Source organism: Arachis ipaensis, chromosome B4 (assembly GCF_059453495.1).
Source record: "Arachis ipaensis isolate K30076 ecotype BB chromosome B4, ASM5945349v1, whole genome shotgun sequence".
NCBI classification, from domain to species: domain Eukaryota; kingdom Viridiplantae; phylum Streptophyta; class Magnoliopsida; order Fabales; family Fabaceae; genus Arachis; species Arachis ipaensis.
Window position 1 is genome coordinate 22,877,159 of NC_142439.1, and position 18,865 is coordinate 22,896,023.

The 18,865-nt window shown below is 37.1% G+C and overlaps 2 protein-coding genes across 3 annotated transcripts; one reads left to right on the plus strand and one right to left on the minus strand.

The window, feature by feature from the left end:
- Nucleotides 1-5,139: 5,139 nt before the first annotated feature.
- Nucleotides 5,140-12,089, minus strand: LOC148566910 (uncharacterized). 2 transcript variants are annotated; one of them, XR_015880769.1, is made up of 3 exons: nucleotides 11,664-12,089; nucleotides 8,053-10,065; nucleotides 5,140-5,311 (listed from the first exon to the last, which is right to left on the minus strand). XR_015880769.1 is itself a non-coding variant. In XM_088483496.1 (2 exons), exon 2 carries the CDS (start codon nucleotides 10,040-10,042, stop codon nucleotides 9,077-9,079), a length of 966 nt encoding a protein of 321 aa, XP_088339622.1. In that variant the 5' UTR covers nucleotides 10,043-10,065; nucleotides 11,664-12,089; the 3' UTR covers nucleotides 7,865-9,076. The 2 variants fall into 2 exon arrangements, 1 of the variants encoding a protein (XP_088339622.1); XM_088483496.1 differs by lacking the exon at nucleotides 5,140-5,311 and having other exon boundaries at nucleotides 7,865-10,065.
- A 973-nt stretch (nucleotides 12,090-13,062) lies between these two features.
- LOC107639121 (ATP-dependent zinc metalloprotease FTSH 2, chloroplastic) lies at nucleotides 13,063-17,844 on the plus strand. Its single transcript, XM_016342544.3, has 5 exons — nucleotides 13,063-14,011; nucleotides 14,961-16,136; nucleotides 16,214-16,527; nucleotides 16,625-16,865; nucleotides 17,315-17,844. Exons 2-5 carry the CDS (start codon nucleotides 14,961-14,963, stop codon nucleotides 17,654-17,656), a joined length of 2,073 nt encoding a protein of 690 aa, XP_016198030.1. The 5' UTR covers nucleotides 13,063-14,011; the 3' UTR covers nucleotides 17,657-17,844.
- The last annotated feature ends 1,021 nt before the right edge of the window (nucleotides 17,845-18,865 follow it).

The window sequence follows — 18,865 nt, forward strand, 5'->3', positions numbered from 1 at the left end:
GCCGCATTAATAAGTTGTGAGAGGCGCTCGATTCAAAGAATAAAAATATAGGACGAAATGGGATCTCCTTGGTGAATGCCTCTAGTCAGTTTAAATTCATCCAGCTCCTCATTATTCTAGAGAACACGCATACAGAAAGATGAGATACATGAGAGGATCACATTAATAAGATGAGAGGGTAGCCCAATATCATTCAGAGTATCTCTGACAAAGCTCTATTTCAGACGATCATAGGCTTTCTCTAGGTCTATCTTGATAACCATCTAACCTTTAGACCCTTTCTTATTTCTCATAAAGTGTATTACTTCTTGAGTAATAATGATATTGTTCGAGCTTTGACGGCTAGGCACAAAACTACATTGAGTGAGTTGAACCAACTTATTCATAACTCTTCAAAGCCTGTTAGCAATGATATTTGTGACAACTTTATAGGACACATTGCAAAGACTAATCGATCGCATTTGCTTGAGACTAGAGATGAGGTTAGTCTTGGGGATAAGAGAAATTAACATTTCATTAATATCACCCACTCTCTTTGGATTCTGGAATATTTACTTGACCAAAGAACAAAGATTAGCACCTACTTTGTCCCATTGGTTTTTGTAAAATATGGCTTAAATTCCATCTCTACCTGAGACCTTAAAAATGTCCACGTTGAATATGGCGTTCTTAACATCCATATCAGAGATATTTTTGTCCAGCAGGTTATTATCCTTAGCACAAAGAGTAGGAAAGAAATTTTGGTGGATATAAAGCTTATCAGACATAGTATTAATATAAAGATCAGAGAAGAAGGTAAAGGCTATGGACTCCAAGGCGTCTTTGTCAGTAACCGTATTGCTATTAAAATCAAGAAGGGAGTTGACTTTGTTGCATCTTCTGCGAACCATAATTGATCCATGAAAGAATTTAGTATTCCTATCGTCATATTCAATTCAATTAACTTTGAATTTTTGATACCACAACAACTCTTCTAAAGCAAGAACTTTTTCATAGTCTTTTTAGAGTTGTGTTTGAAGGCCTTTTAGAAATAAATTCTTACTAAAATTCAAGCTTAGGACAATCTTCTGAAGTCTTATGAGAATTCTTCTTTTCTTTTTAAAAATGTCTCTAAAGACCTCATGGTTCCAATCTTTAAAAGTATTTTTAAAATTAAAGATACCAACAGACCAAGACAAATTCACATTCCAAGAATTCATGACCAAATTATTAAAATCTGGATGTGAAATCCATGCGGCAAGAAACCGAAAAGGTCTCCTACCTCTATTCACCTAAGAGCTAGTAGAGAGTTGAAGACAAATTGGGGCATGGTCAAACTTGAGCATGGGCAAGTACTTCAAACAGGCTTCAAAAAATTGTAGTTGCCAATCAAGATTATTGAGGCTTTGATGCACCACTATTTCATGGTGCACTTTAAGCTGAATTGAGTGGATTTTATCCATTATTCTCACACTTATTCATATAATTCGTATGTTTTACATTTTTTTTCCTAATTTTGTGCTATGATTGAAAACATGCTTCTTTGGCCTTAAATTTGCTAATTTTAATCCTCTCTTCTTACCATTCGATGCTGTGATATGTTTGTTAAGTATTTTTAGGTTTTATAGGGTAGGAATGACTTAGAGGATGGAAAAGAAGCATGCAAAAGTGGAAGAAAGACAAGAAATGGAGTATTTTAGAATCCGGTAGCAACGCGCACGCATGGACGACGCATACGCGTGACTGGTGCATTCGACAGATGATGCGCACGCGTGGCTGACGCCTACGCGTGGCCAGTGAAAAGTCCAGCGACACGTACGCGTGGTTGATGCGTACGCGTGACGAGCGTCACGTGCTGCAATTTACAGAAAATGTTGGGGGCGATTTCTAGGCTGCTTTTGACCCAGTTTCAGGCTCGAAAATACATATTAGAGGCTGCAGAGTGGAGTTGGAAGGGAATCAATCATTCACTTCTCATTCATTCACATTTTTAGGTTTTAGATGTAGGTTTCTAGAGAGAGAGGCTCTCTCACCTCTCTAGATTTTAGGATTTTTAGTTTTATTTCTTCTCCAATTTAGATTTTCATCTTGCTTTAATTTAGTTTCTATTTTACATTCTATTATTCTAGCATCTTAGTTTATCTTCTCTTGTTGATTTCTTTGTTTTCCCAATTTAGTTTATGAACTCTTCATGTTAGATTCAATTTCCTATTTAATGCAATTTGAGGTATTTCATGTTTATTGCTTCTTTCTTCATTTGTTATTATTGATTCCTTGCGATTGTTGGTCTTAGATTTTTCATTCTCTTATTACTTTTCTATGCTTTTATTTTGTGCCTTCCAAGTGTTTGATAAAATACTTGGGTAGATTTTAAATTATATTTTTTATGTTCTTAACTTGGATTGAGTGATGTGGAGACTCTTGAATTGTCAAAGTCTCTTGTTGGTTGCTGATTGAAAGTTGCTAGTTGGCTTGAGCTTCACTAACTCTAGTCTTTGATTAAGACTTGTGAACTCAAGTTGAATTGCTCACTTGACTTTCCTTCAACTATTAGAGGTTAACTAACTTAGAGGTTAATAGTTGAAGGAAAGTCAAGTGAGCAATTCAACTTGAGTTCACAAATCCTAATCAAAGACTAGAGTTAGTGAGACTCAAGCTAACTAGCAACTTTTAATCACCAACCAACAAGAGACTTTGGCAATTCAAGAGTCTCCACATCACTCAATCCAAGTTAAGAACATAAAAAATCTAATTTAAAATCTACCCAAGCATTTTATCAAACACTTGGAAGGTACAAAATAAAAGCATAGAAAAGTAATAAGAGAATGAAAAATCTAAGACCAACAATTGCAAGGAATCAATAATAACAAATGAAGAAAGAAGCAATAAACATGAAATACCTCAAATTGCATTGAATAGAAAATTGAATCTAACATGAAGAGTTCATAAACTAAATTGGAAAAACAAAGAAATCAACAAGAGAAGATAAACTAAGATACTAGAATAATAGAATGTAGAATAGAAACTAAATTAAAGCAAGATGAAAATCTAAATTGGAGAAAAAATAAAACTAAAAATCCTAAAACCTAGAGAGATGAGAGAGCCTCTCTCTCTCTCTCTAGAAACCTACATCTAAAACCTAAAAATGTGAATGAATGAGAAGTGAATGATTGATTCCCTTCCAGCTCCACTCTGCAGCCTCTAATCTGTATTTTCGGGCCTGGAACTGGGTCAAAAGCAGCCCAGAAATCGACCTAGCATTTTCTATAAATTGCAGCACGTGACGCTCGTCACACGTATGCGTCAGCCACGCGTACGCGTCGTTAGACTTTTCATTAGCCACGCGTAGGCGTCTGCCACGCATGCGCGTCATCTGAATGCACCAATCATGCGTATGCGTCACCCATGCGTGCACGTCGCTACCAGATTCTGAAATACTTAATTTCTTGTGTTTCTTCCACTTTTGTATGCTTCTTTTCATTCTCTAAGCCATTCCTGCCCTATAAAACCTGAAAATACTTAACAAACATATCACGGCATCAAATGGTAAGAAGAGAGGATTAAAATTAGCAAATTTAAGGCCAAAGAAGCATGTTTTCAATCATAGCACAAAATTAGGAAGGAAAATGTAAAACATGCGAATTATATGAATAAGTGTGAGAATAATGGATAAAATCCACTCAATTCAGCCTAAAATGCACCATGAAATAGTGGTGCATCAAATCTTTCCACACTTAAACGTTAGCATGTCCTCATACTAAGCTCAAGAGAACCTATAAAGGAGGTGAAGAAGAATTGTAGAATTTATGAAATACAACCTATCTATATGAATGCAACTAAATGAAAAATGTTTTTTCCTATTTGGTTAAAAGTAAATGAGCCTTCCAAAAATAAATATGAACTGGATTCCACTAATTCAAATCATAAAATGAAGTACAAATAGACTTGCAAGAAGAAAGCTCGTGAAAGCTGGAAATAAAGAATCGAGCATCGAACCCTCACTGGAAGTGTATACACTCTAATCGCTCTAGTGTTTAAGGTTCGATTATCTCAATTCTCTACTAATCTTCCTTTCTAAGACTTGCTCTTCTTCTACCAATCAAAAAAAATTTAATGCGCAAATACACATATCAAGAGGTCTTTTCAAGGGTTATAATAGGATTAGGGTCAAGGTAGGATTGTATTTGGCCAAGTGGACTAAAATCTGAATCCTTGATTAACCCAAACTTTCCACCTATCTTAAGACAACCATGTAATCAGAATATAAAATCTAACTACCTATTAACTATGTTTTCCACATATTCATATATCTCAATTTTGAGTACAGTACATATGCATTGCTATCGCCATTTACTTTGGGCCATTTTGTCCCCTTTTATTATTTGCTATTTTTCTTTTCTTTTTCTTTTTTTTTCCCTTTTTTCTTCTTATTTTTCTTTTCTTTTGTTTTTCTCAATGCATATGATTAAGGCATTGAATGCATGAACATGTCCTCAACATTCTTTTCACATTTTCACAAAAAAGTCTAACATACTCAATTTCCAAACCAAATATTTCCAAACCCAATTTCTCCACACTTAAATCATGAGCACTCTCACTATTCTAAGCTAACCAAGGATTCAAATTAAGGACATTATTATTTTCCACTTAGAGTTAATGATGTGCTAAAGTAAAGAATAAATGGGGTAAAATAGGCTCAATATTGGGTTGCAAAGAAAAATGAAAGGGTAAGACCATATGGGTATGTGAGCTATAGTGAAACAAAGGTCTCAATCACATAAGTGTATGCATACATCAAACAATGGAAATATAGAATTAAGCTAGACGAAGATCACAATTTTAGAGGAACAACACACACCAAAACAAAATATTAGTTGATAAGATGCAACCAATTAAATAGATTCAAAATCTCACTGGTTTTGTGTGTTCGAGCTCTAAACCATGTTCCAAAATAAATTTTTTCAAGCAAGTTCAACAAAAATTTTAATTCAAATTAGTGAAATGCTATAAAATAGTGTCTTGGGAAATAATTCATCACTTCAACCAAGTAGTACATAAATGCAAGCAACTAACTACTCATGCTATCTATTATGCAATGCAACAATTAATTAACAAAGAAGATTAAACCTTGGTGTTGAGACAGGAAGTAGTTACCCACGGAAGTCGGTATCTACCTCCCCACACTTAAAGATTGCACTGTCCTCGGTGCATGCAAAGATGTGCAAGTGGACTTGGGTTGCTACAACTGATGCGTTTTCTCCAAAGATTGTGCGGCGGTACTTGTTTGTCTGCCCCAATTGGAAGTTTTCCGTTTTCCTTCTTGGTGGCCATCCTGAAAGAAGAGAAAAATGAAGTAGAATAACCCACAACAATGATATGCAAACAAATAAAAGATGGGTGGGCCAATGCCAAGTAATAATGAGGTTCTCAACTACATGGTAGCTACAACATGCAAGTGAGAAAACAATAAAAGCGAAGGAAATTTCAAGTAAATAGCAGACAAGTCAAGAAGCACCCAAAACAATGCAAGAAATATGCAACAAGTGAGTAAGAACAGTCAACACCAATAGTATAATATCAAACTTAGAAAAGAAAATAAGAACAAGCAACAAAGTTAAAATGCAATAAATAAAAGTATGCAAATGCAATAAATGAGGGAGAATAAAGATGAGAAGGGAAATGAATGAAGAATAAGAAAGGTAGAAAGAAAGAAGAACGAGAGAAGAAAGTAGAAAAAAAAAGGAGAGAAGAAAGATGAAGAAAGTAAAAGATGATGCGACGCGTAAGCGTTGCCCACGTGTACTGATGAGTGGATAATTTATACGCTTTTTGGCATTGTTTTTAGGTAGTTTTTAGTAGGATCTAGCTACTTTCTAGTATATTTTTATTAGTTTTCAAGAAAAATTCATATTTCTGGACTTTACTATGAGTTTGTGTGTTTTTCTGTAATTTCAGGTATTTTCTGGCTGAAATTGAGGGACTTGAGCAAAAATCTGATTCAGAGGCTGAAAAAGGACTGCAGATGCTGTTGGATTCTGACCTCCCTGCACTCGAAATAAATTTTCTAGAGCTATAGAAACCCAATTGGCGCTCTCTTAATTGCGTTGGAAAGTAGACATTCTGGGCTTTCCAGCAATATATAATAGTCCATACTTTGCCCGAGTTTTGATAACGCAAACTGGCATTTGAACACCCACTTTCTACCCTATTCTGGCGTTAAACGCCAGAACTGGCATAAAAGCTGGAGTTAAACGCCCAAACTGGCACCAAAGCTGGCGTTTAACTCCAAGAAGAGTCTCTACACGTGAAAGCTTCAATGCACAGGCTAAGCACACACCAAGTGGGCCCTGGAAGTGGATTTCTGCACTATCTGCACTTAGTTACTCATTTTCTGTAAACCCTAGTTACTAGTTTAGTATAAAAAACTACTTTTAGAGATTTATTTTACATATTATGTTATTATTTTGATCATTGTACACGTTTGGAGGCTGGCCTCACGGCCATGCCTAGACCTTTCACTTATGTATTTTCAACGGTGGAGTTTCTACACCCCATAGATTAAGGTGTGGAGCTCTGCTGTTCCTCATGAATTAATGCAAAGTACTATTATTTTTCTATTCAACTCAAGCTTATTCTTATTCTAAGATATTCATTCGCACACAAGAACATGATGAATGTGATGATCAAGTGACACTCATCACCATTCTCACTTATGAACGCGTGCTTGACAAACACTTCTGTTCTACATGAAAACAAGCTTGAATGCATATCTCTTGGATTCCTGGTCCATGCGTTTGATTGTCTCTCCTGACAACAGAGCCTTCAATTCCTTGAGATCAGAGTCTTCGTGATATAAGCTAGAATCAATTGGCAGCATTCTTGAGATTCGGAAAGTCTAAACCTTATTTGTGGTATTTCGAGTAGGATCTGGGATGGGATGACTGTGACGAGCTTCAAACTCGCGAGTGTTGGGCGTAGTGACAGATGCAAAAGGATCAATGGATCCTATTCCAACATGAGTGAGAACCGATAGATGATTAGCCATGCGGTGACAGCGCATTTGGACCATTTTCACTGAGAGGACGGACGGTAGCCATTGACAACGGTGATCCCCCAACATACAGCTTGCCATGGAAAGGAGTATGAATGATTGAATGAATACAGTAGGAAAGCAGAGATTCAGAAGCAACAAGCATCTCCATACGCTTATCTGAAATCCCACCAATAAATTATATAAGTATTTCTATCTTATTTTATATTTTATTTATATTTTAATTATTTAAACCTCATAACCATTTGAATCTGCCTGACTGAGATTTACAAGATGACCATAGCTTGCTTCAAGCCGACAATCTCCGTGGGATCGACCCTTACTCACGTAAGGTATTACTTGGACGACCCAGTGTACTTGCTGGTCAGTTACACGGAATTGTGAAGAAGTCTTGAGATCACGTTCTCCCACACCAAGTTTTTGGCACTATAGCCAGGAAATAAATAATCACGATTTTGGCGTACCACGTACGCATAAGCGTCGCCCATACGTACGCGTAGGTTGCAGAATAAGGAAGTGACGCGTACGCATCCGTCACGCATACGCGTGGATATGAATTGTGCTCCGCGCACAACACTCGCACAGTGGCAGCCCAACTCTCTATTTTTAATACTGGACCATCAAAATTTTGGCGTCGACGCGAACGCGTCGTGCACGCCTACGCGTGGATGGTAAAAAAATGCAAATGCCGCGTACGCGTCAGTGACGCGCACGCGTGGGGTTGGCTATACGCCTAGCATCCTACCAGCACGGTCCTGGCACAATTCTCTGTCCAGATCGCGCTGTCGCGCCGTTCCAGCACAGTTTGGGCACAAACCAAATTTGGGCGTCGACGCGTACGCGTCGGTCACACGCACGCGTGACAGCCCTTTTTTATGTTAAATAAGAAACTAACAAGCTACCAGAGTAATGCCAGACATCATTAAACAAGTGAAACCATAACATAGACTAAATAAACCCAACTAAAATTGAAAATTCACTTATTACCAATATAAATAAAAAAGAAAATGGGAAGAATTTACCATAGTGGGGTGTCTCCCACCTAACACTTTTAGTTAAAGTCCTTAAATTAGACATTTGGTGAGCTTCTTGTCATGGTGGCTTGTGCTTGAACTCATTTTGAAACTTCCACCAACGCTTGGACTTCCAATAAGCTCCGAAATTTCCAAGTGAATTCACCAAGCCTTGATAAAGTTCTTCACAAGCTTTGAGCTCCCAAAGTTGATCCTCTTGTATGCCGGGATCCCAAATCTTGTTTCTACACCCGTCTTTAAGTGGATCATCATTGTTCCAACCGAGTGGCAAGCAATCCGAATTCTCAATGAAGTATCAAACTCTTCCCTTAGATCCAACCAATTGATCACTAGTCCAACCCTTGCATCCGGCTCTTAAAGTCTCAACCTTGATAAGTCTTGATTTGCAACTCCAACCACTAAACATCCTTCTCTTATGCTTAATTCCACAAAACCTCCTAAGTTGGCCATCCGTTTCAAGCATACCATACTCAAGTGGGACAGTAAAGCTAATAGAGATAAGTTTTACCCTCTCAAATAAAGGAGTAGATGGCAACCTAGGTAGAGAAGTCTCCAACGATCTTGACAAAGCATATTCAACTCCCGTCCAACCTTTCCAAAGGACTTCCACCTTTTGAAAAGGTTATTCACTTTCAAGCTCTTATTCACCGAATTCATCCAACTCTTCTCCGTCACTCAAATCATAAAGATGAAGTTGAGAGGAATCTACCTCAACGTCGCTTCCAATGTCATCGGAAGAAGGCTCTTATAACTTAAGGGGTTCACTTGTGGATGCAAATTCATTACTAGGATGGCTTGATTCATGATCATCATCACCAAGGGAACTTACCTCTTGATCTATTCCGTCCAATTCTTCATAGGGAGTATGCCTTGGATGTTGTGCACTAGCCTCCTCAACATCGATTTCAAGCTTCTTGGAGGAATACTCTGCAACTCTAGATTTCCATGAAGGTTCAGCATCTCCTAAGTCTTCAACCACTTCTTCCTCTTCAACAATTACGGCTTCCTCCAATTATTCCAATACAAAGCCACATTCCTCACTTTCCACCGGAGTTTCTAGTCTCTCCTTTATGCTACACTCTTCTATTGATTCTCCACATGCGGCCATGGGTGTACTTTGAGTGTTGAAGTGTAGTGAAGCTAAATTATCTACTACCTCGGTCAAGGTAGCTATGAACTCTAGTGTCGTCCTTTGCATCTCTCTTTGCCACTGAAGAAGAACACCAAGGGTATTATCTATTGGAGACTGGAGTGGATATGAGGGTTCATCGGTTGGGAGAAGGGGTTCATAATAGGAGGGTGGTTCATCATGATAAGGATGTGGTGGTTCAACACTCTCCATCTTTTCCACTTGTTGCACAACACACTCTAGTCCCTTGTTCTCTAGTTGAGATTTGTTAGCCAAGAGAGCTTCGTGTGCTTTTCGGGCTTCCTCTCGCTCCATTTGATGGATGGTTGCTTGAAGTCGATCCATTGCTTCCTTAAAATCATCCCGTGGCTCTTGTTCTGCTTGGCTAACATAATTAGGATCATATTGCTCTTGGATTGATGGATATGGACATTCCCCTATGGAGGGTTGTGATGGTAAGAAAAATTTATCTTGTGGTTGAAAGTTCACATACATTGGAGGTGGTATATATTGAGGTGGTGGTTCTTGGGAGTAATTGGGTTGAAATGTGGGTGGTGATAAGTATGGCTCATATGGCAGTTGGTATGGGGGATAAGGATTAGGATCATATGGAGGTGTTTGGCAGTAGGGGGCTTGTGAGTATGGTGGTTCAAAACTATGTTGAAGAGGGGGTTCATAGGCATATGGTGGTGGTTGTTGATTGTCACAAAGAGGTCCACCATAACCATTGTCTTGGTATGCATCATGGAATGGTTGTTGCTCGTAGTATGTTGGTGGAGGTTGTTGCCAAGAGGGTTGTTTATAAGCTTGAGGCTCCTCCCACTTTTGATTGTCCCATCCTTGATGCATGTTCTCATTGTAGCTTCCATTCTCTACAACATAATTTGAACCAAACTCATAGCCAAATGGGTGAGAATTTATAGTAGCAAGAGAAAATAAAAACAAAAACTAATAAGAAATAATGAAAATAAACTCCTAAAACTAGAAACAACTAACAAAGAAACAAAAAGCAAACATATTCACAATAACCAATAATAAGGCACACATTTACAATTTCCTGACAACGGCGCCAAAAACTTAACGGAGGAAAATTGTCAGTAAAGAATTTCACAAAAATGTCGTGTTGCAAGTATAGTTATAAACCAACAAATTATCCTCGGTCAATGTTTAAATTGTTTGTCACAAATACAAACCCAATAAAATTAACCGAAGTATTCAAATCTCGGGTCGTCTCTCATGGAATTGCAGGGAAGTGTAGTTTATTATTGGTTTTGGAAAATTATATTTTTTGGGTTTTTGAAATAAGAAACAAGAAAATATAGATTGCGATAAAAATAAACTAATAACTAAGAAAGCTCTTAGCAAAGATTGAGAGTTAGAAGTCATATTCTCATTATCATCGTTAATTGTGATGGTAAATGTGAATTGTCTTTACTTAGTTAACCTCTAACCAATGGAGAAAGGTCAAGTGCATACGGTTAGCTTGAACTTCACCAAAGCTAGTCTCTCACTATGAGTTGACTACGACTTGTGAACTCAAGCTAATTGCATGCACTTGACCTTCCTCCATTGGTTAGAGGTTAACTAAGTGAAGGCAATTCACATTTACCATCACAATTGACGATGAGAATGAGGATAGGACTTCTAATTCTCAATCCTTGCTAAGAGCTTTCTTAGTTATTAGTTTAATCTATATTTTCTTGTTCCTTATTTCAAAAACCCCAAAAATATACTTTTCCATAACCAATAATAAACTACACTTTCTTGCAATTCCTTGAGAGATGACCCGAGGTTTGAATATTTCGGTTAATTTTATTGGATTTGTATTTGTGACAAACAATTTAAACATTGACCGGAGATAATTTGTTGGTTTAAAACTATACTTGCAATGCGACATTTTTGTGAAATTCTTTACCGATAATTTTTCTCCGTCAAGCTTCTATCAAGTCTCTCCACCAAATTACTTCTCTTCCAGGTAAAAAACCATCCAATGTATCCCAAATCAAGTAATCCAAAGTCAGACACATGATTGAAAATCACCACAAGCACCATCCGTAATTCTAGAATACCCATCTTGTCGTTCATGATTATGGAAAAATGGCGTTGAAGTCACCCATTAAACACCAAGGTTGATTAATATTACTAGCCAAATTTAGAAGATTGTTCCACAAAATTCAGCACCCAATCCTTTGAGGACGCTAGTTAGAAACCAAGTGCAAAAATTTCTATCCGTAACCTTCATATGAATCATCTGTCTATTATGTTCTATAATCTCAATATCCTAGAAATTATCATTCCATAACACCCAAATACCATTGGAGTGCCCATTAGCTTCCATTATAAGCGCATATCAAACCCCATTTTGTTACGGACAGAGCTACCACACGTACTACTTATGTGAGTTTCAAAAAGAATAAGAAGATTATAATTGTATTCTCTACACAAGTCTTTAACAAGAGAGGAAAAATACCTGCTACAGCACCACGACAATTCCACTAGAAAATATTCATCATAAACAAAAGAAGATGGGGGGGAGGTCACTGCCCAATACATCACTGGGCATGAGCCACCTGAACCAAAATGGACTTGCCATAAGGGACGGGCCCCTGCTTCCTTGCTAACATTTACAAAGTCTCCCGTGTCCCATGATTATATCTGGAGGTCGACTTGGATTTTCTGCTTCCCCAATCCCTAACCCCAATTTAGAAGAAGGATTTTGGGTTTGATTAAGGAAGTCATTTCTAACAACAAATTGTTCTATCACATTCTTGATTTGCTTGGATGCTTCGAAAGCTTGTCATTCATCATTTACCGTTTGCCTCATATTTTACATAACCATAATCTCTATTTTCTTAGCATTTGAACTCTTCACTTTGGTCGCCATGGGAATAATCACTCGAGGTGCCTCACGAATATGAGGAATAGCTTTCACAACTTACTTATTGTTAAGCTTGAACCCTTTTGGATTATTAATAGGCCCAAGTTTTGAGTTAATCATTTTCTTGGAGTCTTGTAGGTTCTTGCTTACACTGGACTTGAGAATTTTTTTTTTGCATGGGTCGAAATTTGACCATAGCATTTTGGGCCTTAATGTTATTAGGCCCCTCCTCCATGTTTCCATTAGAATTAGTTCTAGTCTTTTGATTCTCTTTGACATTTGACTACCTCTTCATCCTCATGCAATGCCATAAAACGTAACCCATTTTCTATATCTTGCCTGCCTCCATTATTCTCTCCATCTAAATTATAAACTGAATTATTATCATGATTGCTTGTATATTTTTCTTGGATAGTAGATTCCTTCTTTCTTCTAATAGGTCTCTTAACCATCATCCAAGGTCCAAAATCTGGAGGGAATTGAGAATGCCGCTGAATGTGCTGAGGATCAGATTTTGATTTCTTACCGTTATTGTTACCATTTTTCGTTAGGAGTCATATTCTCGCTAGAAGTAGTCCCTTCGCCGGAATTAACCGGTGTTCTTTGTTTTCTGGTCGTCGGAGATGATAATCGGAGCCTCACTGCATTGATATGATCTATGACCATACTTCTCACAAGCAAAACATATTTGATAGAGACCCTTGTACTCGATGTTTAATTTGTATCCCAAAACTGCAATTCTAGGAACCAATTTTTTTTGTTAGATTCAGTTCAACACAAATATGTGCAAATTTTTTCTTATGTGCAAATTTTTTCTTAGAGCGAATAGATGTTATACTATCAATTTTTAACATGTGCCCAATAGTGGAACCTACCTTCCGAAAAAATTTGAGATGATAAAGTTCTATTGGGATGTTAGGGATCCAAACCTAAGCAGCAATTTTGGTAATTTGTTTTTCAGAGACGAAAAATAATGATTTTTGTTGTTGTGCGATGAGATAGTGACCAATTATTATCCACAGTCGTTCCATTGATGCGTGAAAATAATCTTCTATATCTAAAAAATGAACCAAAAAATAATCATAATCCATATCTATAATATTTATCGTATATTTTTTTAGTCCAATCTCTTTTGAGACATTGCTCCATAAAGACAAGATTCACACGCTTGCCCAAGACTCTGACCATCACCGTTGATTACCACGGTTTGCACTAATCGTTAAACTCTTCTTTTGAGAGGGGAATCGTGGAACATGGATCGAAGGGAGCATCTTTGTCATCCTCCTTGTCCATCTCTTTATATCACTTATCTTCTTTGGAACATCTTCATCAATGTCCTTTATGAAGGTGGAATCATCCTCGATACGAGGACCTATGGGTGTTACGAGGGAGTCTTTTATATGACACTTTTATCACTTTATAGTGACCTCCATGTCTTCACTAGGTTAATTGAGATCAACCTCTTCTCTTGTTTTCACTTTTTTTGTGCTTCTTAACGAGAGATCTTTCTCTCTTGGTCAAAACATAGACTTGCGAATCCCAATATTTAAACACGAGATTATGCATCAATTTAAAACAGGAAGGTCTAGGTTTTTTTCCGGAGAAATCATTGTCACCTCAACCTCAGATGCAAAAGAGATCTAACCATCTAACTTGTACACGTAAAAAGACTTGTAACTTGAAAGTCTCAACTAAAAAAAAAAATTAGCCATTAGGGAAAAACAAAGAATGCAAACCATTAGGAAAATGCCACGTATATATTTATTGAGGCACATCCATTTCTAAATTGTCTTTGAGCTCACTCTCCTAGTTTCTAATACAAACCCAAACACGTCTCTTCTCTTACTTTCTTTGTGCCCCAAACAGGCCCTTACCTTCTCGTTCCCCCCTCACTTCTCTTCTCCACTGACTCCACATCCCTCTGATTCTTCATTTCTAAGGTATGTTGGATTCTTCATTTGCCTTCCAATTTCGATGGGTCTGTGACATCTCTGTGAACACTTGGCTCTTAATATCTTTAGCTTTTGTCTTTGTTATCTTGTTTGTTAATTATTGTTCTTCTTGTTTGATCGTTTGAGTTCTTGAGCTGTTAATGGGGGACCCTTTGAGCTAAAGTTTCTGTATTTGGAAAATTGAAGGTGTACTTTTTTTTAACTAACTGAACTGAGAATTGCTTGGAGAAACAGTCATAGAGGCTCTGTACCAATTGAATAGTTGCTCTTATAATTGTGTGTATTTATTGGAGCTGATGTGGATTTAAATCTTTCATGTATGAATTAATGATTTATTTTTGGTTCCGTCACATGAAAAAGTGAGCTGTCACTAGTCACTTGTACTTGAGTAGTTTCTTGGGCTTTAATCATTTGTTAGATTATGAAGCCACATAGATCTTGGAGATTTATTTTTCGTACTTGGGTTTCTAGTTGACACGTTTTTCCTTGTTAAATGGATTGGTAGAAGAATTTTCACAAGCTAATGTTGATAATTTATAAGTGAAGTTGCTATGTGAAATTTAGTATGTATATGTGATGCATGATTTGATATTTTGATTCACTAGTAAAGGAGAAAAACAAGAATTTAGGGTTTGTGGGGGGTAACTTTCAGAGTGTTGTACCTTACTTGCATAATTTTACTCATATCAGAGGCTGCTTTTAGTTCTGTAATTGGTTTTATGGTTTTGTGCTTCTAGGGCTAGATAGTGTCCATAAATTTTCTGATCTTAAGTTTAGACGATTTTTTGTATATGTTGAATTCACTCTATTGGTTTGTGTAATAAGTATTAAGAAAGCAGTTGAGATCACAAATGGTATTTATTCAAAATTTCTTTCCTGCTAACCACTGAACTAATCAGCATTTCATAATTTATTTTCGATACTCTTGTTGATGCAGATGGCAGCCTCTTTGGCCTGTCTTGGTGGAAGTGGTTTATCTATGCAAAGCGGCAAAATAACTCTTGACTTCAACGGGAGATATCTCTTCTCATCTCGTAGACTTTCATCAGCGAATAAAGAACCAAGGGTCAAATCTGTAAATGCATCCTTGGATCAAAGGAAGCATGAAGGGAGGAGGGAGTTTCTTAAATTGTTGAATGTGGGAGTTGGGCTACCTGCATTATTGGGAAGTGGGAAAGCTTTCGCCGATGAACAAGGGGTTTCCTCCTCCAGAATGTCTTATTCTAGATTTCTTGAGTATTTAGACAAAGATAGAGTTAAAAAAGTGGATTTGTTTGAGAACGGAACAATAGCTGTTGTAGAGGCTGTTTCTCCTGAGTTGGGTAATAGGGTGCAACGAGTGCGAGTTCAACTTCCAGGACTTAGCCAAGAGCTTCTACAGAAATTCAGGGAAAAGAATATTGACTTTGCAGCTCATAATGCCCAAGAAGAGTCGGGCAATCTATTGTTTAACCTGATTGGGAATCTTGCTTTCCCTCTAATATTGATCGGAGGATTGTTCCTTCTTTCAAGAAGATCATCTGGTGGGATGGGAGGTCCTGGTGGGCCTGGATTTCCTCTTGCTTTTGGTCAATCTAAGGCTAAGTTTCAAATGGAACCTAATACCGGAGTGACATTTGATGATGTTGCTGGGGTGGATGAAGCTAAACAGGACTTTATGGAGGTAGTGGAGTTTCTGAAGAAGCCTGAGAGGTTCACTGCTGTTGGGGCTCGCATACCGAAAGGAGTTCTTCTTGTTGGTCCTCCAGGAACCGGTAAGACGCTGTTAGCCAAGGCTATTGCAGGGGAAGCAGGTGTCCCATTCTTCTCCATCTCAGGTTCTGAGTTTGTTGAGATGTTTGTTGGTGTTGGTGCTTCTCGTGTTCGTGATTTATTCAAGAAGGCCAAAGAGAATGCTCCTTGCATTGTTTTTGTTGATGAAATCGATGCTGTTGGAAGGCAAAGAGGTACTGGAATTGGAGGAGGGAATGATGAAAGAGAACAGACCCTCAACCAACTTTTGACAGAAATGGATGGGTTCGAGGGTAATACCGGTATCATTGTCATTGCAGCAACTAACAGAGCTGACATTCTTGACTCTGCTTTATTGAGACCTGGACGGTTTGATAGACAGGTAAGATTTTTAATTATGTTAGGAAATGCTTCATGCAGTTATTCAAGAATAAATTGCTGAACATGACTCTTTTGCAGGTGACAGTTGATGTTCCAGACATTCGTGGAAGGACTGAGATCCTCAAGGTTCATGGCAGCAACAAAAAGTTTGAAGGTGATGTTTCTCTCGAGGTAATTGCAATGAGAACACCTGGTTTTAGTGGAGCAGATCTTGCAAATCTAATGAATGAAGCTGCTATATTGGCCGGTAGGCGTGGGAAGACGGCAATTTCTTCGAAAGAGATTGATGATTCAATTGATAGAATTGTTGCTGGAATGGAAGGAACAGTGATGACAGATGGGAAGAGCAAAAGTCTAGTGGCATATCATGAAGTTGGGCATGCCATTTGCGGGTAAGAAAGAAACCAAACTATAATTTATGAGCATGAACGCAGAAAAAATTATTGTTAACATTTAGAAGCCTGAAACATGAATCTGTTCTACTTGCAGAACTTTGACTCCTGGTCATGACCCTGTACAAAAGGTGACGCTAGTTCCTCGTGGGCAAGCTCGGGGTCTTACTTGGTTCATCCCTAATGACGACCCAACTCTAATTTCCAAACAGCAACTCTTCGCGAGAATTGTTGGTGGACTAGGTGGTAGAGCTGCAGAGGAAGTTATTTTTGGTGAGCCTGAGGTTACAACTGGAGCAGCTGGTGATTTGCAGCAAATAACCGGTTTGGCCAAACAGGTACTTGTTTTTTAACATTATTATCTGCGTGGTGAACGTTTTAACTATTCATCATCCTATGTAATTGGTAATTTCGTCTTGATTTGTTCATATTCTTTGCTGGATTTTTTAAGGTTTATTTTATTTGTTAACTTTAATTAATACCTAAAAATGTCAAATGATATATAGCAGATCAGAAGTGCTATGTGTACACAAAAAATCAGCAACTAAATCAATCACTATGCTTTTGTGTATTAATATGTGTATTGTTTCACACATTTTCAATGTGTATTCTATACGTGTGGTTGATTTTTAGTGTACATGTAGTATGGTTGATTTCAAATTTAATTGAAAGAATGAGTTAGCTCATAATTTTCATCACCAATTTTATGTTATTTTTTTAGACCATATAATTCTGATTAGAACTTCATGATGATTGTACTGAATAAATGCAAATGATACTCCCACAGATGGTTACCACATTTGGAATGTCTGATATTGGTCCTTGGTCACTCATGGATGCCTCGGCTCAAAGCGCAGATGTCATTATGAGAATGATGGCTAGAAACTCGATGTCAGAAAAGCTCGCCGAAGACATTGACGCCGCTATCAAGAGGCTCTCAGATGAAGCATATGAAATTGCATTGGAACATATAAGGAACAACCGTGAAGCAATTGATAAGATTGTGGATGTCCTTCTGGAGAAGGAGACAATGACGGGCGATGAATTCCGAGCTCTGCTATCCGAGTTTGTCGAAATTCCGGCTGAAAATCGGGTCCCTCCTTCAACTCCCTCACCAGTCACTGTTTGAAAAATCAATGCCACATAGCTTAGCTCGCTAGATATTAAATTTTTCTCAAACTGTAAAATATAATGTAATATATATTTTTTGACTTGAATATTTTCTTTTCTTTCCATATTTTTTTCCCACTTTGTGCATCCAACAGAAACTATACCAAAAAGGAAATGTTTCATCAGTCATTTTAGTCTGTCCAAAAAGGAAATTTTTTATGCTGACTTTCTTAGTTTCTTTGGAGCTTTTCTTTCATCTATGGCTGTCCTTCGAAGGTGTTCTTTGATGTTCCATGATGACGAGAGTAGTATTTATTGTTAAGGGATATTGAAATTATTCTTATTTTATTATGTTATTGTTTTTACAAATGACAATTATTAAAAGTCCTATATTATTTGAAGATATCGTCATAAAAAAATCTTTTTAAATACTTGATAATTCTTATTATAAATTAGAACCCAAAGTATTATTTTTGTTTGAAACGTTTAAAGTAAATATCCATGTTGTTTTAATGTATTTTCGTCTAATTATGTCCCAAATATGTTATCTTTACTTTTAATTTTGTCAAAAATAATGATGAGACCTTCTCAAATTTTAAGGTTTTTTGCAATTTTGTAGAGCCGTAATATTTTATAATTTAATTTTTTATTTATTAAATTTTATTGTTTTTTTAATTTTTTGTTTTAAATTTATTTACAATAGTTATATTTAAAGGTTTGATGCATACAATATTTATTACATAGAGTTTAATATTGATGCACTAACAGTATAAAATATTTTACATAATCGTACAATCACATTCGTCTTTTTGGATGACTATTTACTTGGTTAATAAAAATAATAGTTATTAACCAATTTGGGTTGGTCGAGTGATCAGCTCACTCGTCCGCTTAAGCAAGTGTCGGGAGTTTGAATCCCGCCTTGTGCATGCAGCAACCCATTGGCCAGCGGCAGACCCTTAAATGGAGCTCAGATCCGCGACAGATTAGTCCTTGATCTGTCGGGTTGGGAGATACTGTGGACAAAAAAAAAAAACTGTTATTTTTTATGATATGGTGCTACATGATTAGATGCATATGTAAAACTGTTTTAGAATGTATTAAAATTAAATTCTTAGTGCATATGTATTACCTTTTACACAAATATCTAGTTCTATGCTTCAAATACTTAGTCTTGGATGTGAGGTGATATATTTAGATGTTTGATCTTTAGATGAGTTAATCCTAA